A 24,000-nucleotide genomic window follows, 5' to 3' on the forward strand; every position below is an offset into this window, starting at 1 on the left:
GTGGGAAACTGCAGCTAATTTTAGCAGGCTGTTGTGTCCTCTATTACACCATGACTCTGAAATACTGGTAATGTACTGAAGGTCCCATGACTTTGTGTGGCAGCCATGTTGGATTTTGTATTTGGGGTTTGTTAAAAAAAAACCCCTCCAAGTTTCCATGTAGGAATTCCATTGTCATCCCATTTAATATTTTTTGTACAGTTTGCATACTGACATATTAGAGGTCCAAATATACCAAGTCACAGTCATCATAGTGAGTTACAAAGGACTAGTTGGGAGAGTGTTTGGTTGACACCAACTTTGCTAGCCTGTTGCATATTATTTGGTCTTGCTGATGGCCTTCCACTACCTTGCAAAGGCAAAACCTGCCATATATTTTGGTCACCAACATGCCGAAGCTGTACTCAGACAGAACGGCGAGGACTTCCAGATGACGCAAGAGAGAGAAAGATGGAGGAAAACGCATAACGATAATTTGTGTGCAGCTGAGCTCTGCAGAAACGGGGCAGAGAACGGGCAGAGTCGGCTCAACGGACGCAGCTGTTGTGACCGGTTTGGCCTGGAAGGAGGATGTGGAGCGTTTGTTACCGCCGTTGGCCAGTTCCAGTCTCCCGTGTGCAGTTTTCACAGCCGATTATTCACATCATCAGTCTTACCTTGCTTCCTCCCAACACGGTGTGCGCTTGTCTCGATGCGACCATTTTGTTTTTATTATCACCTCTGGCATGGTGATTCTGTGTTCATTCTCCTGCTTCTGGAAATGTTAAAATGCCTTTTTTTTTCTATTAGTTTCAAACATGAACGAACTCCTTCACTAAGAGCCCTTCTGAAAAGGACTTGTGGGATTAAATAATGTTCAGAGTCTGAGATAGAAAAAGAATCCTTGAGGCTGCTCTTTAGCTAATTATTGTTTTGTAATCAGGTACTTTGATGTCAGAATCTGCTTTATACATATAAAAAGGTCAGGCTATTTAAACGTTAAGCAAATTTTCACTTTTATTTCATGACTGTTCTATCATAAGGATTTAGTTTAGTTGTATTTTTTTGTACAAAGTCTACTGTACAATGACCTTGATGTAAAAACCTCGGATGGACCGTAGTGTAGCAAAGCAGTGGCACTTTCTGCTGCAGTAGGTCTTCCCCAGCCTGACTGCTGTGAGTTAAAGGTAATAAGACGATGAGTTCACTACAGCAGAAGGACGACTGGTGTAAGTGCACAATGGTGTAAGATGTCACCCATCATCCAAACAGCCCATTCCACATTTGACAATGATGGTACAGCCGACTGTCCAAGTTTCAACCTGTGGGTAATTCTCCCACTCCAACAGTAAAGTACCTTATGAAGATTCTCACATCAGTTCTCTGTTTGTCTTATTGGCATTTTGAGCCAAAATACCAACCTGATGGTTCTAAATTCACCTGATGATTTTAAAAGAGGGCAGTAGTAAAATAAATATTCAACTGAAACAAGGCTTTTGTTAGTATATGTGTGAATATGTATATAAAAGACATGGCAACGTTTGTAAGACAACTGCACATCAGGCTTTATGTAACTTCAATGTAAGTTTCTTTCATGGTTTTGCATTTAATTTTGAATAAATTCGCAGTAAGGACTCCACTGTGGCAATGTTTTCTAACAGTAATAGGTATTTTATATCATACAGTCAGATATAACACCGGAAAGGTGTTATTTATATGATGTATTAGCCGACTGGAAAGGTAAGAAAAGGGGCTATAAAAGGAAATCAAAGCAGACTTGACTCGTGGCTTTAGAATACCCTGTAAAAACTCTCACACCAATGCATTCCCTCCTTTCAGCGCGCATTTCCTAAACAAAGCAGGTAAATGTGGGGAAAGTGGCCTTTTACATCTCTGATAATGAGCAAATTAATAACAATTCAAATGAATGCAAAGCCTATAAAATGAATTTCTCTGAAAACAACTGCATCCTTATTCAGAATGAGGTGGAAATGCATTCATATTTATCATTTCCTCTTACAGTGAACCAAAGCTGAAGGTGTTTCTGTGGTATTCGCTTTATTCTCCACCTGTCTCACCTGTGGTTCGCCGGTGCAGCACAGGCTCCATGCAAGCGGGAACAGGCCGACCTGACCCCTCCTGCCATGTCCCCATTTCATTCACGCTAGAGCGCCACATTCCTGAGCATACTGGCTCATGCAAAGACACATTTCTCCCACTTTTGCTTCTGTGTCTCTTAAACCCCCGACGCCCCCCGACCCCAAAATGTATGGCAACGTTGTACCAACGTTGTATGGTACAACGAAGAATAATTGTACTCTTCGGTCGCGTAGCTGTCAGTGCCCCTTGCGTCCTGCTCCCGCTTTCTACTGTGATCACAGATCTGTTTTGCTCCTGATTCAGAAGCCAAGCTTCCAGAACGGCACCTTGGGTCTCACCTTCCGCAAACCGGCGTAATTAGCAAAGTTTGCCTTTGTGCTGCCGTCTCGGCTTGTGTTTTGGCTCGGCTCCCACCGTGTTTGTGGCCTGTCACCGTTAATGAGCGCGCGCGCAGAGCTGCAAGGAGACATCACACACCTCCAACTTTAACACTCCATTAGATAATTAAGGAGGATGGGGTGTTTTTGTAACATTTCAGCTGAGACATTCCCGTTAATTAGAGTCAGAGGAAAGGAACAGTTTTGCTCAGGCACTTTACTACAAAGGGATGTGATCTCTACCTTGTCACTGAAGCACTAAATGATCTCTTCTCTGTTTTTTTTTCTTTTTCTATTTATCTTTCTAGGGAGACGCTTCGCAACCCGCAAAGAAGAGGCCCGACTAAGGAGAGCAACTCTTCCATGGCATCATGTGATCTGCACATTCCCTCGGCGAGCTCTACGGCGGAGGAGTGAATTGTGAAAGCATCCCAACCACTAGCAGCCCCCCTATCACCACTATCGCTGCTCCTGTTCGCTGCCATCAAAGTCTCGTCTTCGTGACTCAACTTGCCTCTTTTTCTTTGCCTTCGTCTTGAAGATAAAGAATGGCTGTGCTGCTTCCCTGCCCCTCCAACGCCTCCTGCAAATAAGGCCTTTATAGCTCGTCGAATAATACGTGAGAAAGTAGGCATAAAAGAGCTTTTTATATTTCTGCTGTGTGTGTCTTTTTTATCTTTTTGTCCGCAGCAAGTCAGCCCTAAAGACACACATACTGACTAAACAAACAGGGTTTTTTTGTCCTGCTGACATCTACAGGAGGTGTTTTCTGAACTTTTTTAACCTTAAGCGGATTATTTGACAAACCTTTACCTGGCAGTCCTTTGGAATATCTAATGACGAAGCTTCTCTATGGGGGATTAAATCATCCCAGGAACCCGTACTGACTCCTCTTTGGTTCGGCCGCATCTTAACCAGGGATTGATTTCGTCACTGAGCTCTGTTTGTGGGCGAGCCATCATGGCCGGGAAGGGCAACCCGGTACCAGGCGGACACCTCAACGGCTTCCCCATGCCCCCCTACTCCTACTTTTTCCCCCACATGCTGGGGGGCATGTCGCCTCCGGCTCTGTCAGGACTTCCCATCAGTGGATACAGCACCCCCTCCCCAGCAAGTAAGTCAACTTTTTTCCCTCTTTTCATCTGCCTGCTGGAGGTTTTGTGTTTCAGCTGCGTTTTACAGTCTAAAGTGCAAGTTGCTTCTTGAATGATAGCAGTTGTTGAAGTTGTTTTACTTTCTTTGTGTGTGTGTGTGTGTGTGTGTGTGTGTAGCATAAGTAGAGCAATGGGCGGTGCTCCTTTAGTTTTAACGCCATGACTTTCCAAACAGCCTACTGGGGCTCTTGCAACGGTTATAATATTGACAAATATGACAATGACAACATCAGTTGCCGTATATGCCTGTTTTCTTCTGTCATATCTTTCTCATCTGTTCTTCTGTCACTCTGTGACCTTCAGCATTTGTGTCTGGTGTTGGCTTCTGCTGCCTAGCAGCTTTGCCAGCTAAATATAAGCTTGCGTTTTACATTCTAATGTAATATTAATTTTACTTAGGGATGCAAGTTGACTGATCTTATCAATCAATGAATAGTTAATTGATAACCAGCCATTTTCTTTAAAACCTGAGTTTTTTGTTTTATGAAGAGGGTTAACTGTCTTTCCATTATAAAAAGGGCAAAATGTTTCATAGTATGCTGGATGAAAAAAAGAATGAGACATAGTGAAAGTTAAGGAGCTTGTTGAGTGTTTGTATTTCAAAACCGAACGGCATAAAGTGCATTTTGCATTCCGCACCAAACTCTGTTGGACTGTTTTTCTTTCCAGTTCTGGTATGGCCCTGCCATATTTGTTTTTGTTTCAACTGGTTCCGCTTAAGGATGACCAGCGGTGCCCTCTTCTGGATGGCGTTCAAACTACAACAGTGAAAGAAGATCTAAGCAGAGGTTATTAATCAGTTGGAACCAGTGATGTCAGTAACGCGTGAACCACTTTTTTCAGTAACGAGTAATCTAACTCTTTGCTATTTCAAATCCAGTAGTCAGACTACAGTTACTTATCGAAATCACTTTGCGTTACTGTGCGTTACTATTTTCTTTTGTAATTTAATTTTATTTCCTCTACGCCTCTTGGGGAGTGACTGTCGTTTCTATGTGACAGTGTCAGCAGTGACAGAAACATCAACAATGGAGGGAAAATGTGCATTTTGTTGCTGGAAAAACTATTTTGTATAGTTTTTCTATACTATACTATTTTGTATAGTTCCTGTGACTATATAATAGTCACAGGAACTATTTTGAGTTTCGCTTGCCAAGCCCGATTATAAGTAGCTTTGGACTTGTTTTTTTATGAAGTCGCTTGCAGTTTTAATGAGTCGAGGGTTGCTGTTTTGGGGCTTGCAAATAAGCAGACATACGCAAGTCTGACATCCAGTTAGTTTTAGTCAAAATCCTATTATATATATGATATGATTTGCCACTTTTCTGCCACATCTTTCATTTGGCAAAAAGTTCAGTTTTGGTCTACAGAGGACCTTCTTCCACATGATGCTGTTTTCCTACGTAACTTGTTTCAAGCTGCAAATTGGGGATCGTCTGACTTTTTTGCCTTAAAGTTTCATAAAATCCTTTGTGGAGTGTGTTGGAATTTATGAAAACCAAGTGAATTTATACTGAAATTATATCCACATGTGTTCTGTTCTTCACTAATTAAGTGAATTCTTATGGTAGCTCTGGATTTTCTTTGTGTATTTGCATTGTTCTGGTCACATAACATCCCAATAAAATACTTGAAGAAAAAGTGAAAAAGTTGCAGATGAACCTTATGTACACTTTAGTAAGGCACTGTGTGCTTTGGAGCCTTCTGGTGAAAGAACACTTTCATCTCATCCTGTTCAGATCATTCCTGTTTTGAAAGATGCGTGTGTGTGTGTGTGTGGGTGTGTGCGTGTGTGTGTGTGTGTCGGTAAGCAAAGAGAGGCACACAAACATGCAGAGCCGCGTCGCCTCCAGCGCTGTCCTTAATTTACAAACACACACACACATCAGCTCTCAAACACACATGGAAATTTCAGCAGAGATCACAAGGAAATGAAGCGGGACAGACAGACAAGCGCATTGTTTGTTTGGGGAACACAAGTTTGGCAAGTGGTCCTAAAATACATTTCACAAATACTCTCATTGTGGCTGATGGTCACGCAACAGCTCCTTTCACACAGGCTGTGAAAAGCTGTGGAATTGACTTGCAAAAAAAAAGAAAAAAACAAAACACAAAGACAAAAAATGTCAAACCAGGTGAAGACTGGCTTTGAAAAGAGGAAGCCAACTTTTCTGTCACGTGTTAACACAGAAAATCTACCCATTGGTAATTAGCACATTTATTTTTCCATCTTTATAAGTTGAGATTTATCAGAGCAGAAGGTGCGTGTCATGTTAGTTCCTGTTGATTCACCGCCACGTAGTCCTAGCAGAACATCCCGGTTCCCAGGTTAATGAAATTTGGGAAAGGCAGCTGACAAATGAGCTGGAGCAAACATTTTCTAACATCTACCACCTTGAATTTCAGTGCTGTAGTAGAACAAGAATTAGATGATCAGTTCGTTGTGCTCTTATTCATCTGCATTGTATGATTTGTTTAAAGATGCAGTCGAGTTATCTTTTATTTTTTATCATTTTAAGCTGCTTCGATAATGGAGTACATCAATAAAATCTTGTTAGAAGTCCGAATTCCAAGTTGGAAATTTGGCTTTCCCCCATCAGTGGCTCCAAAATCCAATATGGCTGCTCTGCATATTAAACTTAGTGATTGCCACAGTAAAAACAATAAAAATGTTTATTTGCTGTTCCAATGTTCTGTATTAAATCTTTTACACACACAGCCTTATGCAATCTCCTTTATAAAACAAAAACAGTAATACCTTGGCATTAGCTTAGATTGCTAGCAGGTAGCCGAGTCACTCAGGGTATTAATTGGCAAATGCCGTTTGTTTTTGAATTTAGAACTGGTTTTGGTCCCCATACCTTTCCCGCCTGCCTGCCAGACTGAGACCCAGGGAAGCATTGATAAAGGAGCTAAAGATGCAGATATGGGTGGATTGTGCGAACTGGAGCTGACAGACCTGTCCTCACTCTTACAGGTTCACAGTAGGTCACCGTATTGATTCTTTTATTTAGTGTCTGCTGGAGCTTGCATGTGCAGCCAGAGATGAGGGGAAGTGAAGAACAGTTGGTGCCCAGCCCTGTCACTCCCACTTCCCCAAATACCAAACACCCCGTCTCACTCACAAAGACTGGAACTCCCGTTGGATTCCTCTTTTCACACTGTCGCGAGCGCCCCGTGTGTTTGTGTGTTTGTCTTTGTGCGTATCCAGCAGTGTTTGCCTTGCGGGGAGGCAAGATTTCTTCCCTTTTGCCTGGACAAACATTTCCTGTCTGTAAACACTGGAGAGCCAGGGACACCGCGGCTTCCTGCCATGCACGAGTGAGCGCTCACATTTACGCACATGCACAACATAAACACAATCTTTGCCCTTCAGGCTGGCTCACTTTCTCTCACTCCGGTTCCTCACGTGCGAATAACTGCAGGCACAATTCACACTTACTCGCTCTCTCTCTCTCTCCCTCTGTCGCACACACAGAGCAATCGAAACACACTACTTCCTCCTTGTCTCCTTATGTTAACTGCAACAAAGTGCTTTCAACCCTTCCTTTTCCTCTTCCTGTTCCAGATTGTATCTCTCTCCCTTCCTCTTGCTTCTTTCTTTCCCATTTATATACAAAAACTGGATGGCAGTTTTTGGAAATGGGTAGAAAAGATTTGGATGGATGAGGAAAATAGTTTGATACTTGAATAGAGAGGGGATTTACAAAATACCAGATTGAAGGCGCAGCAGTAAAGCAGAGTCCTTGATGGATTTCAAGCATGACGGAGCCTCCAGTTTAGGATTAATGCATATGACGGAATGCCTTTACAGCCATAACTGTTATTCACACTGAATATTGATTTTTTTTTTATTTTTATTTTTCCCCCCCTCGCTGTGATTGTTAGCTCTTATAAATCTACATGCAGTTGAATTGTGGGAGCATTGGTATTGTACGTAATTCTACAAATTTACGCTGGCAAGCTGTGCAGTGATTATATAAAACTAAGATGTAGTGAATGGAAGCAGCTTAAAGTCTCACTTTTCTAATCGTATACATTGTTTTACTCGTGACAGCTTACTCTGTAATGTAGTAATCTTGTTGTTGAAGTCTTCTTTTTATGAAACCTGCTATCAAAACAGTCAACATCTTATCCAAAAAGTTTTCTACAGTTAGTTTTATCAGGAAGGATACATGAAGGATGTATGAAAACTAAAAACTTGTACAACTTCAGATCTGAGAAACTTTATGGTCCTGACGTCTTTTTGAGCAGACCAGATCACTCTTAACACACCACTCACTGCAGTAAGATTAACTTCAGAGTCATCCTGATAATTGGAGCGTCCTTAAGGTTGTTGGAAGGGGAAAATTGGGACAAAAATTGGCATAAAAACGTTGCAACGTTAACTAGAGATTAAGAAATATCCATCCACTTTTTGTACCTAGAGCAGTCTTTGAAGGAGAGTAGGAGTACTCACTCTCTATCTTTGATATTGCCAATTAGTGGCTTAACATCCATGTTGTCCTTATTAATGGCCTTTCTTTTCCAAGAAAAAGCCTATGTTTCTGTTCCCACAGTCATCATTCTCTTAAGTTTCACACCACAAATCATCCATATATGGTCGTTCCTTTCCATTTTACTGAGGTTCGACTCCAACCGCTCTTTTAGAAAAAGCTTATGATATGTTTATATAATTTAAGAAGCTTCAAAGTTTTTCTGTCTCCACACTTTGATGAAAGTCTGAAACGGCCTTAAAAGTGGATAGAAACACGGAACACACATTCCTAAAGGCCGGTCTTCTTTAAAAACTCAAAGCACTTACAATTAAAACCTCGATTTGCTGACCTCCTTTTCTATCCTCCTTCACCTTTTCCTCTCTAAGCTGTTGACCTCCTCTATCTCAGCCGCTTTCAACAAACCACAGTAGACCAATTATTTCGACCAAGCCAAGCAGAAGGGTTAATCTAGCCCTAAAATGCGCTGTTTTCTCTCTGCCTTGAAGCCCAACCTCTAGGGCTGCGTCTTCACATCACATTATCTGAGAATCAACGGGTTAGGCTACTCACTGGAGCAGATCAGCTGAAGGTATTGACATTACATTCATCGCCTGCAGCTTTATTAGTTAGTTGAATATTATCAGCAGATTGATTCCACCCGTAAACCTAAACATGCACACACCGCAGTGCTTTCTATCACATAATATCCTCCAGTGCTCATTACGTGCAGTTTCACACACCAGAATCCTCTAAACTCCGCTCATGTGAAGATGTTGAACTATTCAGAAATAGTATCGATTGGAGCTCTTATTATCATAAAGCAGTCCGCTGTCAGTCTAGCTGCTCTAGCGTGCCGCTGATTTACTAGGCGAGTGTTATTACGGATGGTAACAAATGGAGTCGACTTGCTACCTGCTGCCACGGCGGACTAATTGGTTTTTACCCACAGAGGCCGCTTGTTTTACCAAACACGGTAATTGTTTGCTACAGGCTGCGTTTTCCTCAGCCACCTGCCACATGAGCGCCATCTCTGTTGACTTATTAAGGCCTAAAATGGCATTTATGAATGTAGTACGAGGGCCAGTAGCAGAAACATGCTGGTTTCAGATTCCAACAAAGCTTGTGTTTGTGTCTGTGTGCTATCTGTCCCATTAAGCAGCCCGTGGTGGAACATATAAACCGCGGGTAAATGTGAATATGGTAATGTCGGGCAGAAGGGGTGTGTGTGTGTGTGTGGGTGTGTGTTGCTTTTCGAGGATGGACAGGTGGTTCCTCTCTGCCTCGGTGGTCTGCAGGATTCCAGAGAGCAAGTTAGTATGCTGCCCAGGTGGCAAAATGAACCCCCAAAAACAAACTCCTTTTTTTGTTTCTATCTCATACTCTTTTCACACAACATGTTTGGTAGAGAAAAGGATGATGAAAGTTAAAAGCATTTTAGTTTTGGTCACTATTGTGCGGGTATGGTACACATTACCAGGTGCCAGGCTGCGTTTAGCAGCATCAGGAATCCAAACACACTCTGCAGCCTCTCTGGGGAGCTGGTTGTCATCACTGGGAAGTCATTAGAGGGGTGCCAAATTCTGCCACTTATTAAACATGGAGTGTTAGACATTTCCCGCACTGAAGCGCAGCACTTCACCACCAACTTAATGGCCTTATTAATTAATTGCTCTGCAGTGGAACGAGGGAAAAAACACGAACACGTGAGGCTTTGTGTTTGGACATGTTCAAAGGAGCCGCCATAACCGATGCCTCTACATCCCTGACACGTTTCAGCTTTTGGGACTATAAAACTGCTTTATAGTTCTTTTATTTTTATGTCTTTTCTATATATTTTTTTCACATATACAGAGGTACATGTTGCATACTTTCTGTGCACTTATCTGTGAGGCAGGTTTATTTTAACCCTAATCCTGGTAGGAAGAGTAAGGCTGCAGCTAGCGATTATTTTAGTAATCGGTTATAGTATCGATTATTCTAACGATAAATTGATTAATTTGTATTAAAATACAAAATATTGGCACATTCTTTAGATTTTTCATTTAACTACCTAAGCCTGTTGTATATAATATTAAAAATACATTTAAAAAAATAACATTTCAGTGTTTAGAATGCAATAACACAGCATTTCTTGTACCCTTGATTATTTGTAGAAATGATGCATCTGCAGCTAAAAAATACTTCTAACATCAACCTGCGAAAAGCTTATCCCTGTCAATACAACGTAGGGCTAATCTGTTGATTATTTTTTAGATTAACCAACCAATTGAGTAGAAAGGATGCTGAAAAGGGGATATATAGATTTTTTTTATTTTTCTTTAGAGAATTTGAACCAGGCGAAGCTAAAACTGTCACTTGAGGAGTTTTACCTTGAATGCAAGCAATATATACTATCATTATCGATTAGTCTGATTAATCGTTTCAGCACTAATGTAGAGCGTTGGCTGATTGCATGTACTGATACTGGCGTAATTCAAATACAGCTTAGGTAAGATGTTCACATTCACATCATGACTTTTTATGAGGTGGAACCATTATATAGCACACCCTTCACTGGAATTGTACCTTTCCAACATAATCTAGCTAGATATTTAACTACTCTTCTTTTCAAACTGCTAGAGTTTGTTTAGGTACAGTGGTTTACATACAGTTTGATATGGAAACCACCAGAGCCCTTGCCCTACCAGGGCTCTGGTAACGCCGTTGGTGAACAAAGTCATCCTCTGTTTTTTATTTTCTGTTCTTACTTCATTTTTCTCTATTAGATTGTTTTACAGTTTTACCATTTATTATCATACAGTAGATAGTAGTCCAAGTTTTCCTGTGTGCTCTATCTGCGTCAGTCATGTGCCAGATTTTATTTGCTTGAAAACAAACTCATTAAGATCTGTTTACTCACGGACACCTGAAATGTTTCAGAGGATATGCCGGGCGATTGGTTCCAATCTCTTCTGCGTCCTTCCAGCTCACTGAGCAGGCTGTATGAGCTCGCTGATGACTGCCTCTAGTGTTGATGTCAGAATCGCGTGTGTTTGAATGTTTCTATTACATTCATGAATGACTTGATGACATAAAAGGTCAGCATCCCTACTCACTTATACTCGGGTAATGGCCTGGAAGAGGCTTCAGTAAGCAAATATTCAGCCATTAAGTGCGTAAGTCCTTCCTTGTTCACCTCTTTTTGTTTTGTTACTCACAGTAAGTGGCCTTCATGGTTTTTATTGGGTCTTAAAGTCAACACATCTCTAACTCATTAAAAGAGATGCACCAAGGACACTGCTGTTGACCAGAATCGGAGGATTTTCAGCATGCTTGGCTCTGACCGGTGACCGGATGGACAGATATTCAAAAACCTTTATCCAGTCATCAAACGCACAATACCTAAGTACTATATAGGCCAAAACAGCAAAACTCTTTGGTGTGGAAGTTGTGACTCGAAGTCAGCTTCTTTTAGTTTGACAAGTGTTTTAAGTAAGAGGGCAGAGATGTAAGGATGTATTCACACCAGACCTGTCCAGTCCGCTTCAGATAAACTCTAGTTTGTTTGCCTAGGAAGTCTGGTTCATTTGGGAAGGTGTGAATCGAACTCTGACGCCAACCAAACAAGCGAACTCTGGTTTAACTAGAAACCTTTCAGTGTGAAAGTGAACCGCGCCAGCTGAAAATGTACCAAATGTTTTTACTCTGGTCCCCAATCAAACTGAATCTACCGGACTGTCGGGTGGGAAAACTGTACAAGATGCTATTTTGTAAAGACACACAGAGCAAGAGAGCAAAACCTTTAGCAGATAACTAGAAAGCTGATCAAAGTACTGTAAAGTTTCTCTGTTGCTAAAGATAGTTAGAAATGTTAACTCAATCATTACTTTGTCTTGGTTTTAAAATATTAGCAGTAATATTACAAAAACTTTTCTCTTACATAATTAATAACCTTCTCACATAAAAGCTGTTCTTACATCATTATATAAAAATTTTTTTAGGGTATATTATGCACATCTTCACTTTTTCTCAGATTTTTCCTGTTGACTGAATGAACTTATTGAGGCTCAAAGTCCTTGTAGCTCTTACTCATTATATCAGGTGAGAAAGAGTAAAAATCTGTTTATCTGAGTCGTACAGTGCTGGGGGAGAAGTGTGACAGTGAGCACTGGAAGCATTCGGTACAGATGTGACAAGAGTGGGAGTAGAAACACACACACTTGAGACACGAGCTTTGGCAGCAGCTATGCCCTGAACCATCCTCCTGTGCCAAAATACCGGCGAGCTCCACTGACAGTCTCCTCTCCTCCCTCCCAGCTTCCACTTTCCTTCCCTCCTTCCATCTTTCTTTCATCATACCTGCAGACCCCACAGTCTCCTCATTCCTCTCTGTGTCTCTATAGACCCTCTCCTCTCCATGATACTTGACAGGGCTATTATTACCATGGCACCAATTTATTTGCAGCCTATTATTTTCCATTTGCTTTGAGGAGACTCTTGGCCAAAATCCCTGCCCACAGGTCTCAGTCCCAGCCGCAGGGTTTACCCCCCTCTGAGTAGCCTGGCAAATCTGATCCACTACCACTTTTTCCTTCTTCTTTATTTCTTCCTCCTTTCTTTTTTTACTTCTTCTTCTTCCTCTCACATTCTTTCTTTCTTTCTACAGGTTTTCCCTTCCATGACCGCTTATGCAAATAGAGGCCCTCCTTTTCAAAGAGCTGTCTCTCCATAATCCGATGGATGGCTCCATTTCCACTGCTCTACACTCTCACACACACACACAGAGAAAGAGAATGAGAGAGAGGGAGAATCACCTACTCTATCAGGAATACAAGGACACATGCTATCTCTCATAAACATTCACCGATTCACACACACAAACACTCAGCAGACAGGATGCCCTTCTCTGCAGCAGCCGTGTTATATTTTGAGCAGCCAGCACTCTAAGCGGTGGTTGGGCCGTAACGACTTAAAAAGCCAGCAGGCTGTCGCCAGCAGCCACGCAGCACTCAGTTGGGTAAACACTGGCATAATCTAAATCTCTCTCTGATGTGCTAGAACAAGTCTCTTTATTTCTGCGCTCCTCAAAAAGGCCCCCGAAGGAAGTCAAGACAAGGGTAAAGCGATAACTCTCCTCTTTTTTTTTTGTGTCCCCCTCCTCTCAGACTGACCCTTTCTTCACTCGCACGCATACGTCTCTATCTTCTCACAGCCCGTTTCGCAATATTCATTTCAGAGAGCCGTAAATCACTCCGCTGCCTACATTCAAATGTCAGGGCTTCTCTCCAAGGCATCGTTCCTCCAACTGTCCTTTGATAAGCGAGCGGGAATGATGGCATCCGTAAAATATAGAGCGGTTACCTAATGGAGGAGACAGCGGAGGAAGAAGGGAAGGAAGGAAGGAGCGAGAGAGTGATTAAATTATCAAGCAGAGCTTTGCCCGTTGTCCAAAGTGGGGAGGGGGTGTTCAGAGGGAAAGCCCTTTTCTTGGAGGCTAATGCGCTTTCTCAGCCCGGCACAATGGGTCTCTGTTGAGGAAAGGAGTTAAGAGCAGCTCTGTTGGGCCAGAGCTTATGGGGCCACCAGGTCTCTCCTGGCACCTTTCTAAGGGGCCCCGGGCCACACTTAACCTCCAGCCTGTCTACCAGCATTAGCACATAACCTCATCAGGGTGGTAAGATAATGCCCTTGTGACAACATTAGCACATTATAGGTGCTAGGTGTACCACAGCCTGCCTAATGCAAATTGAGTGGTGGCATGTTTAATTAATCATTAGCATTCCAGAGGTTCGTGGACGGCTTTGCTTAACGCTGTCGTCGTTCCTTCTGTCCTTCTGCTGTTTGTTTTCACCTGCTAGTGTTCATTGCCTAGTTATCGTGTTACTAGCGGATATGCGACTCTTTAATTTTGTTTAATTCAGAAATACTTTATTAGTCCCAAAGGGAAATTAAACATAGTTGTCCTTTACTGTCAGTATTACAGTGGTTCTGAAAAAGCCTCTGACTGAAGACACTCTGCTGTTGTATAACAGACTCATGAACAGGATGCTCAGGGATGTTCATAATGTTTTTCATGTTATAGGCAAGTAAATTGAATATTTCACATGCGGATATAAGAAACCTAGCCACAGAAAAGTTCAAGATGGCCGCGATGACCGTCAAAAAAATTTATTTCTGCCAATATTAATCACTAATGATTATTTTGGGTGTCAAGTCATACATAATTGGAGCCATAGAAATCATATATTAGGATTTTTTCGAAGACATACAGTACAGACCAAAAGTTTGGACACACAGGTGTGTGTGTCCAAACTTTTGGACACACACACACCTGTGTGTCTGTACTGTATATCACTCTAAACTTTATGCCTTCATACAGGAAACCAGCTCATGTCTAGTTGCACAGTACTGACCACATTTACATTATATAGCTTTAAAAAGAATCACAAGTTCAATTTCGCAAGACCAACAGAAGATCATCCACCCATTCATTGTTTTCTGCTTGGCGTAATTATCCAGATATTCCTGTCCCATGCCAGAAGGGAAATGTAGTCCATCCAGCAAGTTCTTGTTTTCTTTCTTATTGGACATGCTCGGAAAACCTCCAAAGAGAGTAACCTCATCAAATACCCTGACAACCTCTACTACCTCCACTCCAAACTCCGCTGTGGTCCTAGAGCTCGTCAGTCCGTCTCTAAGGGTGGGTCCTGATGTGCGATGGACGAAGCTCATTTCAGGAGCCTTTCTGGGTTGCTGTGGTCATGATCTATCTCCCATGGCTGTAGGTGCGGTCTGGAAGGGAGACAGACCAGTAAATTGAGTGCTTTGCTTTGGCTCTGATCTTTCTGAGCCGCAACAGGCCAGAGGAGCCACCGCACTGCTGAAAAGTGAACAGATTTTCTATTAAAATGCTCATTTTCTTGAGGGACCCTGAATGTAAGTAAGGATCTATTTATATCAGACAAATATATAAAGATGAATGTGCAGTCTTGGTGATTGGCTGGTGTTTACACACACACACAGTCTACGGAAGACTACAGACGTCTTCAAGATGGCTAAATAAGGAGGAATTATTTAAACCCATGGAACATTTTCTGCAGAGAAAAGCACCAAAGTTAATCTTAGAGCACAAAACTTCAAATCAAATCACCACATGTTCTCTAGCCTAGGATTTGGATCTGTGGTAAATATTAGGGGTGCAATTATTGCTGCTGTGTAGTGGACAGGAATATAAACACATGTGCCCCAGACGGGATTAAAATTTGAGAGCAGCACATGCAAAATTAAAGTCAACAGAGCTCACTTGCTTAAATAAATTCCCTCTGCGTAATGTATCCTGTGAACATGTGCAGCTTCAGGCACAGATGTGGGGCGTCCAACCTGGTGAGGGCCACAGATTGAAACATAATCCAGAAGACAATTTGTATACGTCTCCTAAATTAGGGGTTGGACATTTGTGGTTTGTGCTCTGTGTTGGGAGGGGAGTGGGGGACGTGTGGTTCATTGCACTTGTTGAAAACATTTTTTACTGATTAGCCAGGAAGAGAGTGCTAATGATCGGTTATGAGCTGCTTTTCTAAAGCTAGAAAAGTATCAGAACACAATTCGCCCTCTTAAATATAACTAATGTGTCATTTGTCATGCAAAAAAGACGCACTCAGTCTGTCAGCCATACCACTTCTATACAACTGAGCCAGAAACATGTTTTGCATTTTAAACTTTCATTACTTAATTAGTCTGACCGAAAAAAGAAGCCTGAGGTCTGTAACATGTAACACGAGGTCACCGGTTAACCTGAAGCGCAGAGTGAAGGCTTCCATGTTGATGTTTTTTTTTTTGTTTGTGCCTGACCTCAGGGTGTTCATTGTTGGCTTTCTCAGCTAAGCTGTTGGTGGTTGTGAAAGTAGTGTGATCTGCTGCTGCTGTGAAGCAACTCCACCACATTGACACTGACAGATGAACCTCTGCCAAGTTTGAGTCTGAAGTCTGAGATCATAATTCCTAGGACTTTAGGAGAACATTTTCTCTGTCCATCAACTCTGACAAACTTGCAGTGCTGAGTTGAACTAGTTAACCCGAACTACACCAAACACGTAACTTTGGTTTAAAAAGCTCACATGGTATGAATTTTTGACAAAAATAACCAAAGATGACACACACATGTGAAATTTATAGGTGTTATTTAATGCGCATTTTGAAGTATCACATTAGGAGACAGCTGCAAATTGGAAACTTCAAAATGACTTCCTCAATTTCACAAAAAGAGTTTTTGTGCTCTTTTGAGGAGGTTTTTTCTGAAAAAGAGTTGATGCGCTAAAGGGAAGATGGAAATGCGTTTGCAGAATAAGTTCTGACGTAGCGAACATTTTCCTCACATGAGGTTTCCTCATGCATTGGAATATTTCTTACTTTATGTTGACAGCGTGCAGCACCGGCAATATTAGTTGACATAACAGAACACTCACAATTTGATTTTTCAGAAACGTTTGGTCCATGCTAGTTTGCAACATCTATTTCCTGTTTACTACAGCCATGTGTAGAGTCAGCTTCTGATGAAATTACGCTTTGTGTAACCTATCTGATTCGCTCCTAACCAAAAGATGTAAACTAGCCTAATTCACGTTTTTATTTTTATTTTGCGACACTTTCAAAGTTCAGTCAAAATTCACCTGACAATTGAATTGAAACATAGCTACAGGTTTATTTGTAGAATAAGTACACACTAATTTGGGGCTTAGTTGACATATTAGTACTTTATAGCATATAATCACACATTTGTTGATATTAGCTGTTTATTTAACTGCCATCCACACAGGAATGATTTTATTAAAACAGGATTGTTTTTAACCATTTGTCCCCGTGTTCATATGGAAACAAATTCCACAGTGAAGTTTCACCCTTGCTTATTCATGTGGACAGATAGAACAGTTCTTTTGAGAAAACATCATATTAGCCAAACCTCTAAACCTTTGTTTGTCTTGGAGTTTTTTGACATGGAAAGGAAAATAGACTTTGTCATCACTCCACAAGAATTGTTGTTCACCATTCTTATTTCCTAGTGTGGAGATTTTATGCGCATGTCCAGTGCTCCATGATTAGCTCCACCCAGAGGTCCGGGGGAGTAAAAACAGCGTTTTAAGTCATTCTCAGTGTTTCCATGTGGATGAAACCATTTCTGGAAACGGTCCCATGTGGACACGGGTGTTTTTGAAACTGACAACTCGTTTCACAAAAAGAAGTTTGTGTGGATGGGTCCAGTAAACAGCTTGCAGTGACCTGTGATTTCATTGAAAATAGTGAACATTGATTTATATTGATCTCTCACACATCCCTACTCCTGCTTGTATAAATAATTGATTGGCTATGCCAGGAATTATGGAAATAAATAAATTCTTGCATTTTTTTGTATTTAAGTTCTTAAGAAGAAATTTCAAATGGACAATGTTGGTATCAGCGGGACAAAACTTTACAAGAACCAAATCTGAGTTTAGCCCCCCAAATTCTGAACAGCATATCTCTAGTAGGAGCAGCATGGAGAAATAGTTCAGCATTTTTACAAGCCATAACTTTGTTACGGTTGGCGTATACAAGGTCAAATCTGACTTTCTATTGGCTGTCAGACTACCAGATTCAGCACAAAGCTCCCCGGAGCGATGAGGCTTTGGTGACTGATTGCAAATAAAGAGGTCAGTGGACACAACACACCTGAGGTCAAAGCCAAGACCTCCCTCTGGTCCGTGTAATCGCTCATAGCTGGAAAACAGGACACAAGGCAGCAGAGCAAGTTGGACAGGGAGAAACTGAGAGAAAGGTGACGAGGGAAACGAAAAGGCCACACTGAGCTTCTTAAATCACAACATGCCCAGACGTACCCCACAACAGGAGCCAATGAGGTATGAGGAAAAGATCTCAGAGAAACCTCAGACGAGAATATCCCAGAGCAAAAAATACCTCAAGCCCACTCTGATCCATATGTTTCAGGGGCTTTTAATGCATTTTTCTTCATCACAGTACAGATGCAGCTGTAGTATTTTATGCTGATTGTGTTTACTGTACCCAGAGAAGGAAAGACATCAGGTGATGTCAGATCTGGGTTTGTGCTGATTCAGTATTTACTCATCAAACATTACTATTTCCTGTAAGCACTTGGCCAAACCTCTCTAAGTCTACCTCAGGAGCTGACTATGTGCCTCTCTCTCCCCGCCAATGCCATCCATCAACCCCACACACCTCCGCTTTGTACTTCACTGTTTAGGACTTTTGATTCTTTCCCAAGAATCAAAAGTCCTAAGCTGCTTTTCGCAAACTCTTTAGTGTGGCTGTGTGACTTTAAGATGGCCTTAGTAGTCAGTCTGTGTACTCAGCGCGGGTGAGCTGTTTGACCTGGAAAGCAGCGCCGCTGTGAATATTAAAGCAGAGCCGAAGGTTCTCATGGGTGTGTGCGAGACAAGCTAGTGTGTTCTAGCATTTGATTAAATCCAGAAAACGTCCACACCTTTTTAAATGATCTGCGCGCGAGTTTGTCTTCCTTTGTCCCCGTGGGTTTGGCTGTGCAAACACTTCATGAATAGAGCACGGACAGCAAGCGCATTAAGTGTGTTTCTGGGGCAGATATGCTGCCACAGAAGACATCTTTCCTTTTCCTTTTTTTTTTTTTTTTTGCTTAAAAAAAAGAAAAACCCTTCATGACAAAACCAGACTGCTGAGACTGAAGGTGCAGACGGAAAGTGGCGGAGGAGCTCCCTGGAAAGCTTTCTGATGGCAATTATTATTCTGAAGGTAGTCATCTGTCTGTCAACACCTGTGGTTGCTTTCCCTTGAGTATTGACTTTTGTCCATTTGTCACGAGTGTAGACTCAACACAAACCCACCCAAAGTCAGTTCTCATCGCAGCGAAAGCCGTGGGACACTGCAGTCTCTTTTCAGGCAAGCGACTTTTCAAAAATCGTTGATTGATTTTCATATACATTGCTTGAAAACTGATTTGGAGATCATGCACAATTGTTTTGTTGCCTAAAATTTCTGATTATCGCTACGTGTTGGTCCAGGATTAGTGAATGTTGCATGTCATCGACTCCGTGGACTCTGCTGGGTTCGCTTTGGATAGAAACTTTTAAAACTACTTTGAATAATTAATTGATCTTACTGTACCGTTTGATCTGGAACCAATTAGAATGTAGCTGTGATTGAACTGAAATGAGTTTTTGTAAAATGTCTTGAGATGACATTTGTGAATTGGTGTAATATAAATAAACTGAGTTGTGTGAAAATATGATGTTTCTCTTTCTCGTTTCCCTTATATTCTTCTGATGCATGTTCAGTATTGGTGATTAAAGTTAATGATGATGATCACCTCATCTGTATTTGGCTTTTATGTAATCATTGTTGGATTTTTTTAAGGACTGTAAGTACGTTAAAATAGGGTTTGTTGTTCAGTACTTTAATCTTTGCTTTGAGATGATAATCAGAAATGTTTCTGGCTCTGTGTCTAGATGTGAGTTCTGTTCTGCTCTCGTCTGCTTTGCAGGTTTAGGATCTATAAGTACATTTGAGTATATTTTACAGGAATTAGCTTTAAACGAAATGAGTTTTTTCTACCGGAAGCTTTTTTCCGTGTCAGTATTGCTCTAGTTGTTGTGTTTCTGGGCTCCACTAAGGCAAAGGAGTGAACACAGTTTTTTTTTCTTTTTTGTTTCTTGTTTTTTGTTGGGGTTTTTTTTTTTGTTTTACACACGCACACACACACACCAAGGGAAATTCGCCGCTTTGCTTGAATACTTCAAAGCTAGCTGCCCCTTGAGGAACTTCAAACGCTGGGGAGGCCATTAAAAGACAAAAATTATTTTCTGTAAGGTCGTGATTTATTTGATTGAAAAATGAAACCACTAACCCAACAGACATTATTTTCCCTTTCCAGGGCCTGCTTTACCAGGCACAACCCAAATTGTTTCCAGGTGGGAATCCTCTTAAGAGCAGAAGGGCTCTGCTTGAGGAGCCCCGGCCCTCCGTGCTTTCTCTTGTCCTCCAGCTCTCCTGGCTTCGTTTCTGCCGCTTCCTTATGTCTGTTCTTCCTCAGAGTGAAATTTCTTCATTAGCTGCATACTGAATAAACGCACAAACACACACACACACACAGACTTGTCTGTTTTAATGCCATTGTGTTCAGCGTAGTGTAAACTCAGCCTTGGCCTGCAGCGCTCGAGTACAGTCTCGCAGCCATCAGTCAGAGAAGAAAAGATAAAAGAGGTGGAGAAAGAGGTTTGTGAGTGCGTCGGGGAGAAATGGGTCAGGAGTGAAATCCTAGCGTGTGAGAGAGCGACAGGCTTGAAGTGTGTGGCAAGAAGAGGAGACAGGTGAAAAGCATGTTGGACTGAATAACAATTTTACAGTTTTACGAGACAGGCACTGAGGAGAACTGAGTGAGGAGGACGACGAGGTGGAAGTCCAGTTAAATAATTGACAATCTGTTGTCGGTCCTGAAAAATGGAAATCCAAGGTTATTGTCATGTATTTATGATCACCCAGAGGGAAATGCATCAAGCAGCCTCTGTCTGTGAATTATTGTTTTGGCAACGCAAACTTGAGGAAAAAAAAAAGTCCAAACTCTTGTTTACAAGCTGATTTGAGTTAACTTGTGGAAAAAAATGTGCTATGATCCTCCTGAAATCCCAAAAGCTCAGTATTAGCAGTGCAAATCTGTGTGTGCATTGTGCTTTTTCCAGCTTATTGCAGCAGCATTTGCCCTATGGTGCTGTTGCTGCTGACATTATTTAACTGGAAAAACACAGGCAATAGCCACAAACCTTTGCACCTTCCCATGCGACGCCACATACAGAACTCACCTAGAACTGGTGCCATTTGCCCCACGTTTTCCCTAACCAAAGTTCGATTGATGTGTTGGTGCCTTGTTTTCTGGGGGAAAGGCTTCATGAGGCACTAATATTTAGCCTTCGGAGCTGCGACATGGTCTTGCTTCTGGGTTAATTTCCCAAAAATCTGAGAGTGTTAGTTTAGTTAGAACTATTGTTCATTTGCATGGAACGTCCAGTTCCATGTTTCAGAAGGGGTGAATGTGTAATCAAAGTCTGATGCGGACCAAAAAAGCAAACACTGCTCCGGCTACAAGCCTAGGTCTCAGTTCGGTTGAAATGAACTTTAAATGAATTTGCCAAGCGGACCGAAGACCACTTCAAAATCAGGAAATGGACCAGAGTGCAGGGTATTCTGGGTAGATTTAGTCAAAACCAACGCACCAGTCCAGCGCTAGCCGGAGAAATGGCTTGTGGTCTTTTGCCAAAGACAAAAGGGAAATCCTACAACTGCTCAAATCTCACGCCACCCGACTGTTTACACTTCTTGAAGAAGGTGGTTGCTCTCTGTGTCTTCTTCTTCAGAGGTTTTTGCGTTGTTTTCTTCAGTGGTTTTTGGTAGAGCTCCACCACAGGCGAGGAGGTGAACAGGTTTATCAAAGGGCTTGATTTATTTGACTCAGTGCAGAGTGAAAGCGAACCACACCAACTGAAAATAGAACAAATGATGCAATTTTGGTCCCTAATTGAACCGAGTCTACCAAGATGTGAAAACATCCTAAAGGTGTTAATTGGAGTTAGGAGAACTTGCCCTGAATCAGAGACGGACTGTAAGAGCAACAATGTAGCATGTACTGCCAAAAAACGACTATATTAATATAGTTTTTTTTTTATGATTTTGTTGTTTGCACCAACTAGCCTTGTAGTTCCTCGACAGTGATTGCAGTGTACTTTAGAGCATCCATTTAAACTTCCATTCATTGTCTTCTGGTTATCTCTGATTGATTTGTGTGGTAACAGATCCAGAAGGGAAACCCAGTCTGCCCCTAAACCAGCGTTTCTCAATTCCGGTCCTCACGTCCCCCCTGCCCTACATGTTTTAGGTGTTTCCCTTCTGCCACACATCTGGATTGAATATGTGGGTGATTAACAGGCTTCTGCAGCACTTGATGGTCATGCAATCATTTCAATCAGCTGTTCTGGAATAGAGGTACATCTAAAACATGCAGAGCATGGGGGCCTGACGACTGGATTGAGAAGCACTGCCCTAAACCCAGGTGTTTGTATTAACTCTAGAATCATTAATATTGTGTTTGTTGTTGTTTTTTTTTTTTATTACTACCAACGATTCCAATTTTTTTTTTTTTGTTTTTTATTGTTTTGTTTTTTACCCCTCCAGGGGGTCTTTTGTGGGCTCTAGTGTCCCTTTTACGAAAGTAGGTTGACAGGAATGGGGAAGGAGAGGAGGGAAGACATGTGGCAAATGTCGTCGGGTCCGGGAGTCGAACCCGCGACGGCCGCGTCGAGGACTCAAGGCCTCCAAATATGGGTCACGCTAACCCCTACGCCATCACGGCACGCCCAACGATTCCAAATCTAGCATATTCCATAACAGAGGTTAGCAGCTCAAAAGGATAAAACAACCACTTGTCTGTATTCCCTTCTGCTTTCCTGTTGTCTTCTGAAAGTCTGGCTCTCTCTCGCCCTCTCGCAGCCTCTGTTAAAACAGATGAGATTTGAGTTTCCAAATGATTCAGTCACCTATCAGGGCTGAGCAAGGTTAAAAAGAGTGGTTGGTTGTTGGATAGCGGACCATAATAAAAATTAAACTTGGCCCATCTTTTTCCTCTCAGGGCCCCAACACAATTAAATTCACAGCAAAAGACCTAAAAGTTGTCTTGTTATAGCCACAATTTAACATGGAAGCACTAATATGCTTGAGTCATAATAGGATTCATTCACATTGTAAGAAATGGATGGGGCATCCTATGAAATATAATTGCAACAAAGCATTGCATGTGCTGCACAACAGACATTACAGCTCCTCGGTGGTTGAGGTTTCTGTTGCCTTTGTTTGTGTTGCTGGCAGCAGAGAGAAGGAAGACAATCTGTTTTCCCGCATCTCACACGCCGACATTTTCCCCGACGATCCTGCGGTGTGAGCATGTCCGCCACTCGTGTCATGAATCACTCGTTTCAAATCTCTCCACGCGTTTATCCCCACTGTTTGTTTAGAAGTGCTTCTGTGTGTGTGTGTGTGTGTGTGTGTGTGTGTGTGTGTGTGTGTGTGCGTGTGTGTGTGTGTGTGTGTGTGTGTGTGTGTGTGTGTGTGTCTACACCGCTGATGAAATTGCATCTCTCTCCCGCTCCTACCCTCCTCCAGTACCAGCTCCTCCTTCTAATGTTATCTCACTTCCTCTGGGCCCCTGACAAACCCACCAAACAGGGAGAAAATAGAGCACTTTATTGGGACGCCTGTCAGGGCTCCCTCTGGATTTATGACCACCAGACAGCGTTTATCACTCAGCCGAGAGAGGCAGAGTAAAAAAAAGGAGTGGTTTGGGGGTTTGGTGGTTGGAGGGCTGGGTAGGGGTAGAAGAAAACAGAGAAAAAAATGGATAAAGGAGCAGAATGAACCGGAGTATGCAGTGTGCTCTTCACCTGCAGTCAAAGATAGGAGTGAAGGTTTGCAGCCACACCTGGGAGGAGGAACTGGAGTTGATGGAACGACTGAAAAAGGAGGAGAAGCACTTAAAGCTGTAGTATATAACTTTTAGAAATAATGGGGGTTTTTTTTACATGTCGCCATGTCGTGACGGTGTGTTCTGAGATGGATAATCTGTGAAAAGATCGATGTCCTCCGCCTCCTCCCTGAGCTACTATTGCTGTCTGAAGAAATGCACCAAAAACAACCAGTCAGGGCCAGGAGGAGGGGCATAGCGTTGTCAGTCATCCTCATGTACTCTCTGCTACCATTCCAGGAATACCGTTTATCTTCCAACATCGATGCTAATGCTAATTTGCCTTAATATTCGTGACATGCTAGCTGCAGCGTAGCAGAGAGCAAAGGGTGGGAAAGAGAGTGTGATTGACATTGCTAAGACTGTCCACTGGCTCTGTTTGG

The 24,000-nt window shown here is 42.1% G+C and overlaps 1 protein-coding gene across 3 annotated transcripts in view; it reads left to right on the top strand.

Annotated features, from left to right (window-relative positions):
• The window catches only part of rara (retinoic acid receptor alpha), a 189,385-nt gene that overhangs the window by 79,447 nt on the left and 85,938 nt on the right, over positions 1–24,000 (top strand). For all 3 annotated transcript variants that reach the window (XM_023340798.1, XM_023340797.1, XM_023340799.1), the window contains one exon: positions 2,765–3,570. In XM_023340798.1, the coding sequence (XP_023196566.1) occupies positions 3,417–3,570 (154 nt within the window). In that variant the 5' untranslated portion in view covers positions 2,765–3,416. The remainder of the gene's footprint in view (positions 1–2,764; positions 3,571–24,000) is intronic.

Source organism: Xiphophorus maculatus, chromosome 10 (genome assembly GCF_002775205.1).
Source record: "Xiphophorus maculatus strain JP 163 A chromosome 10, X_maculatus-5.0-male, whole genome shotgun sequence".
Classification (NCBI taxonomy): Eukaryota; Metazoa; Chordata; class Actinopteri; order Cyprinodontiformes; family Poeciliidae; genus Xiphophorus; species Xiphophorus maculatus.